This window comes from Hemiscyllium ocellatum, chromosome 28 (assembly GCF_020745735.1).
Source record: "Hemiscyllium ocellatum isolate sHemOce1 chromosome 28, sHemOce1.pat.X.cur, whole genome shotgun sequence".
Lineage (NCBI taxonomy): Eukaryota > Metazoa > Chordata > Chondrichthyes > Orectolobiformes > Hemiscylliidae > Hemiscyllium > Hemiscyllium ocellatum.
This window is the reverse complement of record NC_083428.1, coordinates 1,936,432-1,957,880: the sequence shown is the minus strand read 5'-3', so window position 1 is coordinate 1,957,880 and position 21,449 is coordinate 1,936,432. Positions and strand designations below refer to the sequence as shown.

The 21,449-nt window shown below is 44.1% G+C and overlaps 1 protein-coding gene across 2 annotated transcripts in view; it reads right to left on the bottom strand.

Annotated features, from left to right (window-relative positions):
- Positions 1-21,449, bottom strand: part of cpamd8 (C3 and PZP like alpha-2-macroglobulin domain containing 8) — a 158,073-nt gene that overhangs the window by 129,516 nt on the left and 7,108 nt on the right. For both annotated transcript variants that reach the window (XM_060845992.1, XM_060845993.1), the window contains exons 4-5: positions 4,001-4,166; positions 637-689 (exon numbers count right to left, since the gene is read on the bottom strand). In XM_060845992.1, the coding sequence (XP_060701975.1) occupies positions 637-689; positions 4,001-4,166 (219 nt within the window). The remainder of the gene's footprint in view (positions 1-636; positions 690-4,000; positions 4,167-21,449) is intronic.

Genomic DNA, 21,449 nt, shown 5'->3' with positions numbered 1-21,449 from the left:
GTACACTACCTCCAATCCCAAACACTTTAATTTTACACACAAATCTCCCATGGGAGACCCTGCTGAAAACTTTCCGACAGTCCAAGTAAACCACTTCCACTGGCTCCCCTTAGCATCTTTACTAGTTGCATCGTTGGAAATTTCCAGTAGACTTGACAAGCACGATTTCCTTTTCATAAACAACTTACTTGAAGGTTACTTGTTGTATCTCAAAGCCTGAATTTTAATCTATATTTAAATCTGAAAAAGGTCTTATTAGAACTCACACAAATCTAATTCACCACTCATTCGGTCCACATCCCACTCAGCTGTAACCTCCTGACATTTTACCCCTTACTGACAGAGGAGGGAAGCAAGAAGGGAATCCACCAAAATCTGTAACTACAGGGTGCAGATACTGACCCAGGATTGAATGATTTACATCACACAGGGCAGTGAAATGGATCACCAGTAGGAAAGCTCCCTAACCCAGGCATCACTGAAGAGCGAAGACAGAAATTTTTCTGATTTTCAGAACCAGTTTCAGAAATGAGTTCAGTTGTTGCCCGTAATTGGTCACTAGTTTAATAAATCACTCTTGTTGCTTTTAATTATTTTTCAACATTGAAATATGTCAGATGCAGAGAGAAACCTTACCTTTTGATTGGTGGGTCGAAGGTCAGGGGTGACAGTGAACACATTTATCAGCACTGTGATTGGAGGAGAGGGAAAAGGGGTCAGCAAATTAAATCATGGTTATTGTTATACGTTTAATCTTTGTTTTCACAGCTTTCTTTTTAAAGTGTGATTATATTAAAAACCAACCCCAACATTGTGAGTTTTGTCATGCAGCACACTGCACAATTATCCAGATGAGGTCATCTGTCCATTACATATCTCCACGACCTCTTCTCTTCTTCAACTCTAACATCATACACCACTCTGACCTTAATCTTCATGTTATACAGGGTGACAGAAAATTACCTGGCTGGTGCAAATCAGAGTATGCATAAAAAGATCTTTTTCTGGTTGGCAGACGTGAAGAGAGGGGAGATTCCCCACAGGTCTGGTCTTAGGCCTGACTTGTTCCAATTACATCAATGATTCAGATGAGAGATGTGAAGGTCTAAGTTTACAGAAGACACCAAGATAGGCAGGAACATACGTTGTGAAGAGGACACAAGGAGGTTGCAGGTGGATATACATAAATTGGGTGAGTGAGCGAGCAAATATCTTGTAGGAGGAGAATAATGTGAAGAAAAGAAAAATATTTATTCACGCATGAGATGTGAGCGGCCAGCATTTATTGCCTGTTTCTAGTTGCCCCTTGAAGAGGTTGGGGGGAGCTGCCTTCTTGAACCGCTGCAGTCCATGTGCCCTTAGGGAGGGAATTCCAGGATTTTGACCCAGTGCCAGTGAAGGAACAGTGATATACTTCCAAGTCAGGATGGGGAGTGGCTTGGAAGGGAACTTGCAGGGGGTGGTGTTCCCATGTATCTGCTGCCTTAGTCCTTCTAGATGGAAGTGGCCATGGGTTTGGTAGGAGTTGTCTAAAGATCTTTGGTGAATTTCTGCAGTGCATCTTGCACATGGTACACACTGTTGCTACTGAGCGTGGGTGGTGGAGGGAGTGGAAGTTTGGGGACGTGGTGCCAATCAAGCGGCTGCTTTGTCCCTGGCTGGTATCAAGCTTCTTGAGTGTTACTGGAGCTGCCCCCATCCAGGCGAGTGGGGAGTATTCCATCACACTCCAGACTTTTGCGTGTAGCTGGTTCGACAGGCTTTGGGGAGTTAGGAGGTGAGCTATTGGCCACAGCATCCCTAGTCTCTGACCTGCTCTTGTAGCCACAGTGTTTTTGTGTGGTGAGTCCAGTTGAGTTTCTGGTCAATGGTAGTTCTAAAATGTTTGTAGTGAGGGACTGAGTGATGGTAACACCACTGAACGTCAAGACACGGTATTAAAATGGTCTCTTATTGTTGGTCAGAAAAATAAAAAAGTAGAGTTTCACTTCAATGAAGAACGACTGCGAAATTTGAAAGTGCAGAGGGATGGGAGTGTCCCAGTTCATGAGTCACAACAAGATACAGCAAAAAAATCAAGGCAGCTACTGGGATGCTATCTTTTATGATGAGAGAAATTGAGCATAAGAAGACATTAAACTTTGATTACTTTATTAAACTTTGATTAATGAGTGAGACCACATCTTGAATATTGTGTACAGTTTTGATCTCCTTATTTGAGGAAGGATATAACTGCACTGTGGGAAAGTCAGAGGAGCTTTACTGGATTGGTACATGGAATGAGTGGGTTGTCTTATGGGGAAAGTTTGGACATACTGGATTTGTTTCCACTGATGTTTGGAAGAGTGAGGGCTGACCTGATTGAAGGGTTTAACATCCTGAATGACATTGAAAGGGTGGACTTGGAGAAGATATTTCCTCATTGTGGGTCACTCCAGAACCAGGGGGCACTGTTTGAAAACTTTTAGAACACAGATAAGGAGACTTTAGAATTCTCTACCACCGAAAGTGGTAGAAATGGAGGTGATTGAATATTTTTAAGACAGAACTGGATAGGTTTTTGTTAAGCACTGAAATCAAGGATTTTCAGGGATAGATGTGAATGTGGAATTCAAAACACAATCAGGTCAGCCATGATATTATTGAACGGTGGAGCAGTCTCGAGAGGCCAAATGACCTATTCCTGCTCCTAATTCTTATGTTGGTAATCGCTCCAACTTTGGTGGCTTTCCTTTGAACTGCCTGGGGCTCAAGCTCCCAAATTCCCTCCTTAAAATGGGTGTCTTCGGCCTGTCTTATTAGTTTCTTGCCTACTGAACAAAATTTCATGAGTCCTGTGAAAGACTCTAGAATATTTTAATAAATTAAAAATAAATTCTAGTTGTAGTTGTTGCATCATTGTCAAAGCAGACTGGAGTCAGCAGGGGAATGGGAAAACAAATGTTGTGTCTCTATACACTGCTCTGACTGACTGCTTTCTCTTACCAGTGCTCTTCAACCTGTGTCCCTCTGATTAGTGATCCTCCTGACCTAGAAAATAATTACTCCGTATATACCTGCTCAAAACCCATCCTATCTTTGAACACCACGAGTAAATGGATGTAGGTTTGCTCGCTGAGCTGGAAGGTTCATTTCCAGATATTTCATCACCCTACTAGAGACAGTGACAGAAAGAACAAAAAAAGGAGAAAAGAGGGAAAGAAGTGATTGACAAAACAAAGAGGGCAAGACCAATATAACTAGGCAGCACCTTCAATTAGGGCTCCAAGGACAGAGTCTGAACATTCAGAAGCTCAGTTTAAGATCTCATTCAAAACTCCAATCGTGCAGTTCTCCCTCAGCACTGACCCTCCGACAGTGTGACGCTCCCTCAGCACTGACCCTCCGACAGTGTGACACTCCCTCAGCACTGACCCTCCGACAGTGTGACACTCCCTCAGCACTGACCCTCCGACAGTGTGACACTCCCTCAGCACTGACCCTCCGACAGTGTGACACTCCCTCAGCACTGACCCTCCGACAGTGTGGCGCTCCCTCAGCACTGACCCTCCAACTCTGCTGCACTCCCTCAGCACTGACCTTCCAACACTGTGGCACTCCCTCGGCATTGACCTTCTGACACTGCGGCACTCCCTTGGCACTGACCCTTCGACAGTGCAGCGCTCCCTCAGCACTCCTTCAACACTGCGGCGCTCCCTCAACACTGTCCCTTCGACAGCTCCATTGGCACTGACCCTCCGACAGTCCAGTGCTCCATCGCCCCTCTCCTTCCGTCAGTGTGGCACTCCCGCATTACTGACCCTCTGACAGTGCAGCACTCCCTCAGTACTGACCCTCTAAACGTGCATCAGCTACACAAAGTCTTATAACCAATTTTCTAACAGAGGTGAACGGGTTGCTATGGGATAACGTTTGAGTAATGTGTATCATAGCTCTGTAAGTAATACCAGGTGACATGTTAATCTGGAAAAAGAGTGCAGAATGTACAGGCAAGCTGTACCTTTCTGTTTGGGTTTGTAGACTGGTTTGTCTGTCTGGATAAATACTGAAGATCCCTTGGAGTCAATGGTAACGGTCGTGAAATTATGGAAGATGTATCCATCATCAGTGAGATATCGATTGCCCCAAACCTTTAAGTGCGCCTGTCCACTGACCCCTGGAGGTACCTGAGGACAAAGGATAAGGAATTAGAGGGGGTCAATGACTGTGGACAGACAGGGTTACAGCACTTTACCAGATTTCCAGGATACTTTGGGAGACCACCTATCCCCAACCAACCTGGCATACAGGACAGTATCCAGCCAATGTCACTGTCTTCAACAGAACAACAGGCAGAGAGGCAATAGTTGAGAAAGAAAATAACTTAGTCCTATTTTCAAATTATAAGTATGAGTCCTTATGTATCATGAATAGTCTGCATTTATTTTACTCATGTCAAAGAGCAGAAGTTGTGGCAGGTGGGAAAGGACTGGCTGCACCAAGAGTTTGTCTACGTGAAAGCAGCAAGTTACAGTGGCAGGATAAGTTTAAAGGAACAATTTAATTTGATGTAAGAGTTAATTATAATCTAAAATCTGGTATGTTCTTTAATTGAGATATTAACTAGAAGTTCTCTTTTGATTGGGTGTAGTTTAATTGCAGCTTGAAAACAGGAATTTAGCTGAAACGCATTAATGAGACAAATGGTTTGAGAAGCTTTGAATGAGGAGTGATAGCGGGAGAGCATGCTCAATGGGGCTTCATTGCATGACAGTGTAACTAATATCACGGTCACACCTGACACTAAAGACCAGGATACTCATCAAAATAAGGTCTTAGGTAATTTGGGGTCAAAGGGAAAACAGTAGTCAGTGAGGGAGAAGACTGGTGGAATCAAAAAACAATGATATCACTGGAAAAGCTGTGTTTATTGGTGGTAAGTAACTACTAAATTGAATCTCCACCAGATTAATACTTTCACATGTAGCCAGTGATCTGAGACAAGAGGGTGTGACTACAAGGGAAGCAAATTGAGGGATCCTGAATTTCTCATTGGAGAAGCTTCAGCTCTTTGCCTAACAGGTGGCAGGCAACAGCAAGTCAGGATAATGGCAGGTACACAAACTAGTGGCATCAGTGGTATCCCACAAGGATCTATGTTGGGCCCTCAATTTTTTCATGTTATTTATTAATAGAACATAGAAAAGTACAGCTCAGAACAGGCACTTCAGCCCATGATGTTGTGCTGTGGATTATTCCTAATCTAAAACAAAATAACAACCTATGCACCCCTCAATTCACTGCTGTCCATGTGCATGTCCAGTAGACACTTAAATGTCTCTAATGTTTCTGATTCCACCACCACCGCTGGCAACGCGTTCCATGTATTCACAACTTTCTGTGCAAAGAACCTACCTCTGATGTCTCCTCTATACCTTCCTCCTAACACCTTAAAACTATGACCCCTTGTACCAATCAATCCTGCCCTGGGGAAAAGTCTGACTATTGACTCTATCTTTGCCTCTCATTACCTTGTTTCCTCGATCAGGTCACCTCTCTTTCTACCTCCTCCTCCTCGCCAGCGAGAAAAGTTCGAGCTTAGTCAACCTCTCTTTGTAAGACAAGCCCTCCAGTCCAGGCAGCATCCTGGTAAACCTTCTTTGCACTCTCTCCAAAGCCTCTGCATCGCCCCTATAATAGGGTGACCAGAACTGGACACAATATTCCAAGTGCGGTCTCATCAGGGACTTGTAGAGCTGAAGCAAAACCGCGTAACTTTTAAACTCGATTCCCCTTGTTAATGGAAGCCAAAACACCATATGCTTTCTCAGCAACCCTATCCACTTGGGTGGCAACTCTGAGGGATCTATGTACTTGCACACCCAGATCCCTCTGTTCCTCCACACTGCCAAGAATCCTGTCTTTAATCCTATATTCAGCATTCGAGTTCGACCATCGACAATGCATCACTTCACATTTATCCAGATTGAACTCCATCTGCCATTTCTCAGCCCAGCTCTGCATCCTGTCTATGTCGCACTGTAACCTGCAATAGTCCTCGATACTATCAATGGCATTTCCAACCTTTGTGTCATCTGCAAATTTACTAACCCACCCCTCAACCTCCTCATCCAAGTCATTTATAAAAACTGCAAAGAGCAGAGGCCCAAGAACAGAACCCTGACCTCCAGACAGAATACTTTCCATCTACAACCATTCTCTACCTTCTGTCAGCCAGCCAATTCTGAATCCAGACAGCCAAATATCCCTGTATCCCATACTCCCTGACTTTATGAATTCTCCTATCAAGGAAAACCTTATCAAATGCCTTGCTGAAGTAGACTTAGATAATGGTGCATGAAGATTTATTTCCAAATTTGCTGATGACACAAAGGTAGATGGCATTCTAGACAGTATTGAAGATAGCGTAAAATTAGAAAGGGATGTTGGTGGACTAAGTGAATGGGCAAAACTTTGGCAGATGGAGTTCAATGTAAGCAAGTGTGAGGACCGGAAAATAAAAATCACGTTAGCTTCTAAATAGTATTAAGTTAAATACAATCCATATCCAAACTGATCTGGGGTGCTCAGGTGCCTTTAACATGTCATGAACTGGTGCAGAAAGAAATCAGCCAAGTGAATGGAATGCTGGCCTTTACATCTAGAGAACTGGAGGCTGATGCAGAAACTGTGCTGCAGTTATACAAAACCCTGGATAGATCCCACTTGGAATACTGAGCAAATCTGGGCACCACACTTAGGAAGGATAGATTGGCCTTGGAGGAAGTGCAGTGCATGTTTTGAGAATGATACCTGGACTTTAGGGGCTCAGTTATGAGGAGACATTACATAAATTAGGCCTGCTTTCTTGAGCTTAGAAGGTTAAGAAGAGAACTTATCAAATTCTTCAAGATATAAACTGGAAAAGACAAGGGAGATAAAGATAATCTAATCCCACAGGTTGGAGATTCCAGAATTGGGGGCATAGTCTAAGAATTAGGGCTAGATCATTCTGGATGATGTTAGAAAACATTCCTACACAAAAAGAATGGCAGATAGTTGGAAACTTTCAACAAATAGCAGTTAATGCCGAGTTAGTTAGTTAGTTTTAAATTAGTTGTTTTTTTAAGGTAACATTAGTGGATATGAGCCAAAGGTAGGTATACTGAGCTAGGCCACGACCTCACTGAATGGTGAAACAGGGTCTGAGGGGCTGAATGGCCTACTCCTGTTCCTATGTTCCACCTCTGGCAGGGCAGTGCTATTGTGACATATTTACAGCGTCCATAATAAATATGACAATAGAAAATTGGAATTGAAAAATGTTGACAGGAAGTGTGTAAAAGGGACAAGCTTTTTAAAACCAACTGTCAAGACTTAAAAATTACTTGCATATTACACCTCTGAATAAACTGCACAAACAGCAATGCCAAGGCACCCGCTGGACAGAGTCCTGTGATTCACTGTGACTAGAGCCTCCCAATAACGATATGATCACACTTTGACAGAGCATTCCCAGCCAAAACTCTTACACAGCCAGAATATTCTCAACTGTCAGCTCCTTGAGCAGAACACTGGTGAAAACATTCCCTCAAATCATTTATTTTCTTTAATGCAAAATAATCCAAAGTCAAAAAGTGCAAAATAAAACTATTCATGATTTTCTCGTGGCTGTGAAATTTTGTTTGTAGATGTTTAGTATAATCCCTCTACAGGAATCGGTCAACTCAGAGCAAGTAAACACAGGGCGAAAGGTCTAAGGAGGAAAAGGAAAGAGGCTTTCTCAAAGAAAGTGCATTCTGTGACCTCAGTATATTCCTATGTTCTTCACAGCTTCTGATGCATAGTCACTGGTGTAGAGAGTGTTCAAATTTACACACAGCAAGATCTCACAAACAAATGTAAAAACAAACTTTAGTAATGTTGATTGAAGGATAAATATTGGCCTGTCCTGTTGTTCAAGTGCTGAGCACGGGATGCTTTATCCATACAAGAGAGAGGGAACAGAATGCCACCTGAAAACCCCACGTCAGATAGTCATGGAGATTGTTTTCCAGGCAGAAGCACGAGGCTTTTTTCTGAAATTGTTTCTGGCATAATGGTGTTGCAGGGTTGGCCAGCATTTACTGTCTACCTCCAATTGTCCACGGGCAGTTAAGAGTCAATCCCATTGCTGTGGGTCTGGGGGTCACATAAAACAGACTGGGTAAAAATGACAGATTGCCTTCCATGAAGAATGTCAGTGAATCAGATGGGTTTCTAAAAATAATTGACGGTGGTTACAGAATCAGCATGAGGCTAAGAATGAGGAGCTAAAGGAAATCAGCATTAATAAAAAAGTTGTACTGGAGAAATTAATGGGGCTGAAATTGATCAATCCTCAGGACCCAATAATAATCTACATCCAAGAGTGCTGAAGGAGGTGGCTATAGACTTAGTAAATGCAATGGTGGTTATCGTCCCACATTGCTCAGATTCTGCAACGATAATCTATTCTGAAGGATGGAATAAATAAACATCTGGAGAACAATTGGAAATAGTCAGCACAGGTTTGTCAAACAGGATTCCCATTCACAAGTTTGGAGATTTTTGAAGATGCTACACTCAAAATTGATAGATGCAGAGACAATGGACATTGTATACTTGAATATTAAGAAGACTTTTATAAAACGATTCTAAAAAGAAGTTGGTTTTAAAAAACCAAAGCACACGGGTAAATGTGGGTAATATATTGGTATGAATTAAGAATTGGCTACAGACAGAAACCACAGAATCAAAATAAATGGGTCATCCTGGTCTTGGAGGCTGTGAATAGTGGGGTCTCTGAAGGACAGGGGCTTGGGCCCCAGCTGTTCACAATCAACAGGAATGATTTGGAGGTGAGGATAAAATATTTGTAAATTTATGGACAATACAAAGCCAAGTGGGGATGCGTGTTGGCAGAAACCTTTTGGACAGGGGTAGTGATTGGAACCAGGGCCAGGTGGATCTCTGACTGAGATCCCTGATTGGGGTTGTTAACATGGGTTAATCAGGGAGCCCTGGCTGACATAAATAGGAGATTCAGAGTCTCCTCACTCTAGGGACTGGCTTTGAGCTGGCTGGTCACAGCCCACATACTTTGCACCTGTAAATAAAGGGTGACTCGGTAATGGGATAACTGCCTCAATGGCAATGAGAGAAAACTGAAATTCCCTGAAGAAAATTCACTCAACAGTCGTCTTTAAGTTGGGGTCAGCATTTCTGGTATCGTGCCTTCATTTGGCAGCTTGGCTTATTCGATTCTGTCAAAGTCTGGGCCCAGTATGTGGAAAGAATGCAATATTTTTCCCAGGCAAATGACACTGGGGCAGAAGAAGAAAAATAATCCTTCTGACTGCTTGCAGAAGCACAGGATTTTCTGGTTATTAGGAACTTAACTTTCCCTGAGGCACCAGATACTAAAACAATTTGAGTTGACTGATTTAGTTAAGGAAGATTATGACTCCAAATCTCCTCTAATTCTGAGACATTATTGGTATTACTCCACTGTTCAAGAATCAAGGGAATCCATAGCAGGATTTTTGACAAGGTCAAATCAACTGGCATAGGCATAGGATTTTTAGGCTAGCCCTGAATAAGAGGCTCAGAGACAGTTTTGTTTGTGAATGTAGGTTTGCTCGCTGAGCTGGAAGGTTCATTTCCAGGTGTTTCGTCATCCTAAGTAACATCTTCAGTGGACCTCCAGGCAAAGCACTGCTGATAATTCCTGCTTTCTATTTATATGTTTGGGTTTCTTTAGGTTGGTGAAGTCATTCCCAGTGATGTCATTTCCTGTGTCATTTCCTAGCCACCAGGATACATGAATGTCAACAAGCCACAAAACGACATGACCCTCTCTCACTAGGATCCTTACAGACAAATAAGGAAGGACACCACTTCGACTGGGACAACTCATCCATCCTAGGACAAGCCAAACAAAGACACGCACGAGAATTCCTAGAAGCATGGCCTTCCAACCAGAACACTACCAACAAACACATCGAGTTAGACCCCATCGACCACCCCCTGAGAAAAAGAACAGGAAATGACTCCACCACAGGAAATGACATCACCAACCCAAAGAAACCCAGACATATAAATAGAAAGCAGGAATTATCAGCAGTGCTTCACCTGGAGGCCCACTGAAGATGTTATCTAGTAGTGTAACAAAACGTCTGGAAATGAACCTTCCAGCTCAGTGAGCAAACCTACATCCAAAACCTCAACCTGAGCTACAAATCTTCTCAAAACTCGCTAACAGTTTTGTTTGGTACACAGGATTAATGATGTAACTACATAAAAGCATCTACCAGCTGAAATCCAACTGGACTTCAAATAGGTACATTTGGATTTGTCACTAGAAAATGCAGCAAGTAGTATCTTGGAGTTATAGGGCCCCCCATTGGAAATGAACTCTGTCACTTGTCTGACTAGCTTGGAGAACACCATCTGTGTGTAGGTAATTACAGAACCTCACACAAAGAGTATCCCGAGCAAAGGGACCCTTGGCCAGCCCACAATAGAACCCCACAACAAAGCCAAGCGGCTAAAAAGTTCTTCAGGATCTGGGCCGGCAGGTCAGTGTAGTTGCTGCCAGTGTGTGGGCTCAAGTCTGACAAGGCCTGACTTGAAAAAGAGGCTGGTAACCAGTAGAGTGCACATCCTCGAAAGACACCTACACATGGGTTGGAACAACTAAATTGCTTAGCAACATCCAAATCAGAATCAATTAAAATAAACATCTGGTTAAATGGTCACCTGGTTCCCATGGCGATCTATACTGGTGCAGCTGGATCTGTGGTTGCAGAATCTGTCTTTAACAAGATTCACTCAGGACTCCAACCCTTAAGTTTGCAGAAGACTCAGCCAGACTGAGAAACTGAGAAACTGTTACAGATTTTGGGTACGTCTTTGGTTCTGGTCTCCTACGAGAAGCAGTTGGTGCCGTTACCCCACAGCTTTTAGTGAGAGCAAGGGGTTCAACCTACTGGGATGAAATTGGTTGAGAAAGATTCACCTTGATTGGCTCAACATTTTTCAATTAGGAAATGGCTGCTTAAGTGAAATCCTAATTAATTACCCTATGTTTTTCAGGAAAGACCATCAAGGGAGCCAAAGCCACTTTACGTGTTGGTCAGGAAGCAATTCTGTGATTTTTGCAAGGCCTGCTTGGTACCAGTTGCCTCACTGGCAAAAGCAGAGGCAGAAATTAGGAGGCTGGAGAATAAGGGAATCATCAAGCCAGTGCAGTTTACAGAATGGGCAGGTAGATTTAAAATAATGATGGAAAAGGGTAGACCAGATCTAAAAGTTGAAGTTCTAAATTGGAGAAAGGCCAATTTTGATGGTATTAGGCAAGAACATTCAAAAGCTGATTGGGGGCAGATGTTCGCAGGTAAAGGGACGGCTGGGAAATGGGAAGCCTTCAGAAATGAAATAATGAGAGTCAAGAGAAAGTATATTCCTGTCAGGGTGAAAGGGAAGGCTGGTAGCTATAGGGAATGCTGGATGACTAAAGAAATTGAGGGTTTGGTTAAGAAAAAGAAGGAAGCATATGTCTGGTATAGACAAGAGAGACTGAGTGAATCTTGACAGTATAAAAGCACTAGGAGTATACTTTAGAGGGAAATCAGGAGGACAAACAGGAACATGAGATAGCTTTGGCAAAGAGAGTTAGGGAGAATCTAAAGGAATTTTACAAATACATTAAGGAAAAAGGGTAACTAGGGAGAGAATAGGGCCCCTCAAAGGCAGTCTTTGTGAGGAACTGCAGGAGATGGGGTAAGATACTAAATGGGTATTTTGCATCAGTGTTTACTGTGGAAAAGGACATGGAAGATATAGAATGTACTGAAATAGATGGTGACACTTTGAAAAATGTCCATATTATAGAGGAGGAATTTCTGGATGTCTTGAAATGGTTAAAGATGGATAAATCCCCAGGACCTGATCAGGTTTCCGAGAACTCTGTGGGAAGCTAGGGAAGTGATTGCTGTGCCTCTTGCTGAAGTATTTGTATCATCGATAGTCACAGGTGAGGTGGCAGTAGATTGAGGGTTGGCTAATGTGATGCCACTGTTTAAGAAGGATGGTAAGGACAAGCCAGGGAATTATAGACCAGTGAGCCTGACATCTGTGGTGGGTCAGTTGTTGGAGGGAATCCTGAGGGACAGGATGTACATGTATTTGGAAAGGCAAGGACTTATTAGGGATAGTCAACATGGCTTTGTGCGTGGGCAATCATGTCTCACAAACTTGATTGAGTTTTTTTGAAGAAATAACAAAGAGGATTGATGAGGGCAGAGCGGTAGATGTGATCTATATGGACTTGAGACTGATTAGCAAGGTTAGATATCACGGAATACAGGGAGAACAAGCCATTTGGATACAGAACTGGCTCAAAGGTAGAAGACAGAGGGTGGTGGTGGTGGGTTGTTTTTCAGACTGGAGGCCTGTAACCAGTGGAGTGCCACAAGGATCGGTGCTGGGCCCTCTACTTTTTGTCATTTACAGAAATGATTTGGATGTGAGCATAACAGATACATTTAGTAAGTTTGCAGATGACACCAAAATTGGAGGTGTAGTGGATAGCGAAGAGGGTTACCTCAGATTACAACAGGATCTGGACCAGATGGGCCAATGGGCTGAGAAGTGGCAGATGGAGTTTAATTCAAATAAGTGTGAGGTGCTGCATTTTGGGAAAGCAAATCTTAGCAGGATGTATAAACTTAATGGTAAGGTCCAAGGGAGTGTTGCTGAACAAAGAGGTCTTGGAGTTCAGGTTCATAGCTCCCTGAAAGTGGAGTCGCAGGTAGATAGGATAGTGAAGAAGGCGTTTGGTATGCTTTCCTTTATTAGTAAGAGTATTGAGTACGGGAGTTGGGAGGTCATGTTGCGGCTGTACAGGACATTGGTTAGGCCACTGTTGGAATATTGCATGCAATTCTGGTCTCCTTCCTATTGGAAAGATGATGTGAAACTTGAAAGGGTTCAGAAAAGATTTACAAGGATGTTGCCAGGGTTGGAGGATTTGAACTAAAGGGAGAGGCTGAACAGGCTGAGGCTGTTTTCCCTGGAGCGTTGGACACTGAGGTTTATAGAGGTTTACGAAATTATGAGGGACATGGATAGGATAAATAGACAAAGTCTTTTCCCTGGGGTCAGGGAGTCTAGAACTAGAGGGCATAAGCTTAGGGTGAGAGGGGAAAGATATAAAAGAGACCTAAGGGGCAACTTTTTAATGCAGAGGGTGATATGTGTATGGAATAAGCTGCCAGAAGACGTGGTGGAGGCTGGTACAATTGCAACATTTAAGAGACATTTGGATGGGTATATGAATAGGAAGGGTTTGGAGGGATATGGGCCAGGTGCTGGCAGGTGGGACTAGTTGGGATATCTGGTCGGCATGGACGGGTTGGATCGAAGGGTCTGTTTCCATGCTCTACAACTCGATGACTGATCGCACTGATTGTAAAGCCTGATGGCTCAGTTTGTCTTTATGGGGATTTTAAGCCAACAGTAAATCACTTCTTGCAGTTGGATAAATACCCAATGCCTCACATTGAGCAGTGACGCAGAAAGCTGATAGGGGATGGGCTGTCCTTCACAAAGCTGGATATGAGCCACACCTATCTGCTATGGATCAAGGTTCCCAGAGTATGCCACAGTTAATACCCATATACAAGACTGTCATTTGACATATCATTAGCCTGTGTCCTTTTTCAGCAGGCCATGAAAAACTTTTTTACAAGGGCTGCCTCATGTTGCAATTTCATAGAATCCCTACAGTATGGAAACATGCCCTTCAGCCCAACAAGTCCATGCCGACCCTCTGAAGAATTTCCCACCCAAACCCATTCTCCTACTCTATTACTCTACATTTATCCCTGAATACTATGGGCAATATAACATGGCCAATTCACCTAACCTGCACATCTTTGGATTATGGGAGAATGGATGATGTGCTAATTACTGGGAAGACCATTAAAGTGTATCTAGACAACTTGGACATCGTGCTTAAACGACTCCCCCACCCCCACCCTGTGGGTGTGTGCCTTCTGGGGAACAATGGATGTTCCAGGCGCACCAAGTTAACTACTTGGGTTACAGAGTTAACAAAACTGGGTTACACCCGTTGGAAGGTAACGTGAAGGCGATCAAAGTCGCCTTGGGTCTTTCTTTGGATTGGTGAATTATTACGGGAAATTTGTACAGAACCTGGCTTCCATCTTTACACCTGCTGTTGAAAAAGGGTCAGCCTTGGAAATGGTCACTTAGCCAAGAAGCAGCCTTTAGGGAGGTGAAAAAGCAGTATCATCCTCTAAGGTGTTGGCCCACAATGATCTAAAGTGAGATGTGGCGCTGTCATACAATGTCTCTCCGTACGGTATCAGGGTAGTAATGGCTCATCAGTGACCCAATGGAGAGAAACGCCCAATAGCATATACTTCCCCAACTTTGGCTGATGCCAAATGCAAATACGGCCAGGTAGGAGGAAGATCTGGTGGTCATCTTTGGTGTGAGAAAGTTCCACCAATATCTTTACAAATGTAAATTTGTCATAGTAACGGACCATAAACCCCTGCTAGGATTACTTAAAGAAGACAACGTTGTGTTGCCCAGAACTTCTGGTCAATTTCAGCAGTGGGCCCTCACCCTGTGTGTATCATTTACCAGTTGCAACACTCTTTGGGAGGCCAAGTAAGAAATGCCAATGTCTTGAGATGCCTCCCATTGGCAGATACTCCACCAGTGGTGCCTTCCCTGGAAGAGTCCATTCTGATTTTAAACGTTCTGGTCACCACTGAGGAAATCTGACAGTGGACACAAAATGATCCTGTCCTACAGAAACTAAATGATTGATGGTCATGGGAGAGACAAAAGAGCCATCACAACCAGGATTGAAACCTTTCTGGATATGGCAAGACCAGATCACCGTGGAGGACGGCATATTACTGCGAAGAGAAAAAGTGATTATCCCAAATAAAGGCTGCCACTAGATAATAACCAATCTTCTTCTTGGTCAACCAGGAGCTTCCAAAATGCAGACAATGGTGAGATGTTATGTCTGGTGGCTAGGGTTGGATGCAGACGTAGCCATGTTGGCAGAGCAGTGCCGAGAGTGCCAACAAGGACAGAAATTACAGCTGGCACTGCCCCCACATTCATGGGAATGGCTGGGTAAACCCCGGACCCGGTCACATGATGACTGTACTGGCCTTTGATAGGCTCAATGTTCCTGGTCACTGTAGGTGCCCACTCAGTGATTAGTCATGCATAGAGTTCACTCAGCAAATTCAGGGATGATGATTGAGAAGCTGAGAGTGTTGTTGGTGATAGAAGTCTCCCAGAAGTATTGTTCAAGGACAATGAGAGGTCATTTCCCAGCACGGAGTTCAAGTATTTACGAAAGTCCAATGGCATTTGCCATATTCGGACAGATCCATACCATCCATCACCCAACAGTCTGGCAGAAACAGTGGTCTATACACAGACTTAAAGAAACATAGGAGACAGTGAGGACAGCAGATGCTGGAGGTCAGAGTTGAGAGTGTTGTGCTGGAAAAGCACAGCAGGTCAGGCAGCATCCAAGGAGCAGGGAAATCTAGGTTTTGGGCATAAGCCCTTCATCAGGATTTCATCTTGCTCCTGCTCCTCGGATGCTGCCTGACCTGATTTGCTTTTCCAGCACCACACTCTAGAGGCTTAAAGAAACGGCCTACAGTGTCACTCACTCCCACAATGTCCCGGTTCCTGTTCGATTATAGCACCACCCTGCACGCAACAACAGAGACAGCTCCAGCAGATCTGCAGATTGAGAGAAGACTCCACAGTCCTCTACGTCCCCTCTATGCAAGAAAAACAGTTTACTTCAGGGGACGAAGTTTGGCGCCAGACCCACAGAAACGGCTTGTAGGTTCGAGATGAGGTCGGCATGAGGGCAAGTCCCCTGACGGGCAGGTGAGCTGGTCCTGAACAAACACATGGATCACCTGAAAGCCGTTACTTCATAAACGGGACAGCAGCAAAACATACCTGGCCCATCAGAACAGCCAGAAAGGCCTTTCAGAAACAGTAGGTTCTCCTCCTCTGACCATTTCTTGGAAACCTCAGAGACAGAGATGAATGCAGCCTCATTATCATGACTGCTGGAAGAAGAGGAAACTCTCCAGAGATACTCCAGACACAAGAGAAGCGACAAGAGGAAGAACAGGCCAACATCCTAGGAGTTTTGAGGGAGTGGGGGGTGGAAATGTAGTGACTCGAGCTGAGGCCAGGTGGATCTCATTGATTGAGATCCTTGATTGCTGCTGTTGTTGCCTCCCTGGTGCCAGGATCAAGGATGTCTCAGACAGGGTACAGAATGTCCTCAAGGGGGAGAGGGCCCAGCAGGAGGTCAGTATACACATTGGAACCAATGATATAGGAAGGAAAAAAGGATCAGATTCTGAAGGGAAAATATAGAGAGTCAGACAGGAATTTAAAAAGGAGGTCCTCAAGGGTAGTAATATCTGGATTACTCCCGGTGCAACAAACTAGTGAGGGCAGGAATAGGAGGACAGAGCAGATGAATGCATGGCTAAGGAGCTGGAATATGGGAGAAGGATTCACATTTTTGGAACGTTGGAATCTCCTCTGTGGTAGACGTGAACTGTACAAGGAGGAGGGATTGCACCTAAATTGGAAGAGGACTAATATACTGACAGGGAGATTTGTTAGAACTGCTCAGGAGGATTTAAACTAGTAAGGTGGGGGGGTGGGGGGGAACCCAGGGAGATAGTGAGGAAAGAGATCAATCTGAGACTGGTACAGTTGAGAAAAGAAGCAAGTCACACAGTCAGGGCAGGCAGGGACAGAGCCGAGAACAAGGGAGGACTAATAAATTAATCTGCATTTATTTCAATGCAAGGGGCCTAACACGGAAGGCAGATGAACTCAGGGCATGGTTAGGAACATGGGACTGGGATATCATAGCAATTACAGAAACATGGCTCAGGGATGGGCAGGACTGGCAGCTTAATGTTCCAGGATACAAATGCTACAGGAAGGATAGAAAGGGAGGCAAGAGAGGAGGGGGAGTGGCATTTTTGATAAGGGATAGCATTACAGCTGTGCTGAGGGAGGATATTCCAGTAATACATCCAGGGAAGTTATCTGGGTTGAACTGAGAAATAAGAAAGGGACGATCACCTTATTGGGATTGTATTATAGACCCCCCCCCCAATAGTCAGATGGAAATTGAGAAACAAATTTGTAAACAGATCTCAGCTATCTGTAAGAATAATAGGGTGGTTATGGTAGGGGATTTTAACTTTCCAAACATAGACTAGGATTGGCATCGTGTTAAGGGTTTGATGGAGAGGAATTTGTGAAGTGTGTACAAGAAAATTTTCTGATTCAGTATGTGATGTACCTACTAGAAAAAGTGCAAAACTTGACCTACTCTTGGGAAATAAGGCAGGGCAAGTGACTGAGGTGTCAGTGGGGGAGCATTTTGGGACCAGCGACCATAATTCGATGAATTTTAAAATAGTGATGGAAAAGGATAGACCAGATCTAAAAGTTGAAGTTTTAATTTGGAGGAAGACCAATTTTGACCATATTAGTAAAGAACTTTCAAAAGCTGATTGGGGGCAGATGTTCGCAGGTAAAGGGACAGCTGGAAAATGGGAAGCCTTCAGAAATGAGATAACGGGAGTCCAGAGAAAGTATATTCCTGTCAGGGTGAAAGGAAAGGCTGGTAGGTATAGGGAATGCTAGATGACTAAAGAAATTGAGGGTTTGGTTAAGAAAAAGAAGCAGCATATGTCAGGTATAGACAAGAGAGCCTGAGTGAATCCTGACAGTATAAAGGCAGTAGGAGTATTCAAAGTTTGTCAGAAGATTTGTCGTTCGGGTGCTCGTTGTTGTGGTTCTGTTCGCCGAGCTGGGAATTTGTGTTGCAGATGTTTCGCCTCCTATCTAGGTGACATCCTCAGTGCTTGGGAGCCTCCTGTGAAGCGTCTCTGTAATCTTTCCTCCGGCATTTATAGTGGTTTGTCTCTGCCACTTCCGGTTGTCAGTTCCAGCTCCGCTGCAGTGGTCGGTATATTGGGTCCAGGTCGATGTACTTATTGATAGAATCTGTGGACGAGTGCTATGCCTCTAGGAATTCCCTGGCTGTTTTCTGTTTGGCTTGTCCAATAATAGTAGTGTTGTCCCAGTTGAACTCATGTTGCTTGTCATCCGCGTGTGTGGCTACTAAGGATAGCTGGTCGTGTCGTTTTGTGGCTAGTTGGTGTTCATGGATACAGATCATTAGCTGTCTTCCTGTTTGTCCTATGTAATGTTTTGTGCAGTCCTTGCATGGGATTTTGTACACCACGTTGGTTTTGCTCATGCTGGGTCTTGGGTCCTTCGTCCTGGTGAATTGTTGTCCAAGAGTGGCTGTTGGTTTGTGTGCTGTTATGAGTCCTAGTGGTCGCAGTAGTCTGGCTGTCAGTTCAGAAATGTTCTTGATGTATGGTAACGTAGCTAGTCCTTTGGGTTGTGGCATGTCCTCATTCCACTGTCTTTCCCTTAGGCATCTGTTGATGAAATTGCGGGAGTATCCGTTTTTGGCGAAGACATTGTAGAGGCGTTCTTCTTCCTCTTTTTGCAGTTCTGGTGTACTGCACTGTCTTGTGGCCCTTTTGAACAGTGTCTTGATGCAACTTCTTTTGTGTGTGTTGGGGTGGTTGCTTTCGTAGTTCAGGACTTGGTCTGTGTGCGTGGTTTTCCTGTGTACATTTTGTGGTGAATTCTCCGTTCGGTGTTCTCTGTACCATCACGTCTAGGATTGGGAGTTGGTTGTCCTTTTCTTCCTCTTTAATGCATCTGATTTCTGTGAGTGTGGCGTTGATGATCCGGTGTGTGTTCTCTATTTCTGTGTTTTTAATGATTACAAAGGTGTCATCTACATATCTGATCAAGAGTTTGGGTTGAATTTGTGGTAAGACTGTAAGAAAACACACACCGGATCATCAACGACACACTCACAAAAATCAGATGCATTAAAGAGGAAGAAAAGGACAACCAGCTCCCATTCCTAGACGTGATGGTACAGAGAACACCGAACGGAGAATTCACCACAAAGGTATACAGGAAAACCACACACACAGACCAAGTCCTGAACTACGAAAGCAACCACCCCAACACACATACAAGAAGTTGCATCAAGACACTGTTCAAAAGGGCCACAACACAGTGCAGTTCACCAGAACTGCAAAAAGAGGAAGAAGGACACCTATACAATGTATTCGCCAAAAACGGATACTCCCGCAATTTCATCAACAGATGCCTAAGGGAAAGACAATGGAATGAGGACATGCCACAACCCAAAGGACTAGCCTCACTACCATACATCAAGAACATTTCTGAACTGACAGCCAGACTACTGCGACCACTAGGACTCATAACAGCACACAAACCAACAGCCACTCTTGGACAACAATTCACCAGGACGAAGGACCCAAGACCCAGCATGAGCAAAACCAACGTGGTGTACAAAATCCCATGCAAGGACTGCACAAAACATTACATAGGACAAACAGGAAGACAGTTAACGATCCGTATCCATGAACACCAACTAGCCACAAAATGACACGACCAGCTATCCTTAGTAGCAACACACGCAGATGACAAGCAACATGAATTTGATTGGGATAACACTACTATTATAGGACAAGCCAAACAGAGAACAGCCAGGGAATTCCTAGAGGCATGGCACTCATCCACAGATTCTATCAACAAACATATCGACCTGGACCCAATATACCAGCCACTGCTGCGGACAGCTGGAACTGACAACCAGAAGCGGCAGAGACAAACCACTATAAATGCCGGAGGAAAGATTACAGAGACGCTTCACAGGAGGCTCCCGAGCACTGAGGATGTCATCTAGACAGGGGACTAAACGTCTACAACACAAATTCCCAGCTCGGCGAACAGAACCACAACAACAGTAGGAGTATACTTAAGAGGGAAATCAGGAAGGCAAAAAGGGGACATGAGATAGCTTTGGCATAAAGAGTTAAGGAGAATCCAAAGGGTTTTTACGAATACATTAAGGACAAAAGGGTAACTAGGGAGAGAATAGGGCCCCTCAAAGATCAGCAAGGCGGCCTATGTGTGGAGCCGCAGGAAATGGGGTAAGATGCTAAAGGAGTATTTTGCATCAGTGTTTATTGTGAAAAAGTACGTGGAAGATATAGAATGTAGGGAAATAGATAGTGACATACAGAGGAGGAAGTGCTGGATGTCTTGAAATGCATAAAGATGGATAAATCCCCAGGACCTGATCAGGTAGGTATACCCTAGAACTCTGTGGGAAGCTGGACAAGTGATTGCTGGGCCTCTTGCTGAGATATTTGAATCATCGATAGTCACAGGTGAGGTTTCGGAAGACTGGAGGTTGGCAAATGTGGTGCCACTGTTTAAGAAGGGTGGTAAGGACAAGCCAGGGAACTATATACTGGTGAGCCTGACATCGGTGGTGGGCAAGTTGTTGGAGGGAATCCTGAGGGACAGGATTTACATGGATTTGAAAGGCAAGGACTGATTAAGGATAGTTAACATGACTTTATGCGTGGGAAATCATGTTTCACTAACTTGATTGAGCTTTTTTTTTGAAGTAGCAACAAAGAGGATTGATGAGGGCAGAGCAGTAGACGTGATCTATATGGACCTCAGTAAGGCATTTGACAAAGTTCCCCATGGGAGACTGGTTAGCAAAGTTAGATCTCATGGAATACAGGGAGAACTAGCCATTTGGATACAGAACTGGCTCAAAGGTAGAAGACAGAGGGTGGTGGTAGAGGGTTGTTTTTCAGACTGGAGGCCTGTGATCAGTGGACTGCCACAAGGATCAGTGCTGGGCCCTCTATTTTTTGTCATTTACACAAATGATTTGGATGCGAGCATAAGAGGTACAGTTAGTAAGTTTGCAGATGACACCAAAATTGGAGGTGTAGTTGACAGTGAAGAAGGTTACCCGAGATTACAATTCTGGTCTCTTTTCTATCGAAGGACGTTGTGAAATTTGAAAGGGTTTCAGAAAAAATTTACAAGGATGTTGCCAGGGTTGGAGAATTTGACTTATGGGGAGAGGCTGAATAGGCTAGCACTGCTTTTCCTGTAGTGCGGAGGCTGAGGGGTGACCTTATAGAGGTTTCTATAAAATCATGAGGGGCATGGATAGGATAAATAGACAAGGTCTTTTCCCTGGGATGGGGGAGTCCAGAACTAGAGAGCATAGGTTTTGGGTGAGGGGGGGAAAGATAAAAAAGAGATCTACGGGGCAATCTTTTCATGCAGAGGGTGGTGCGTGTATGGAATGAGCTGCCAGAGGATGTGGTGGAGGCTGGTACAATCGCAACATTTAAAAGGCATTTGGATGGGGACATGAATAGGAAGGGTTTGGAGGGATATGG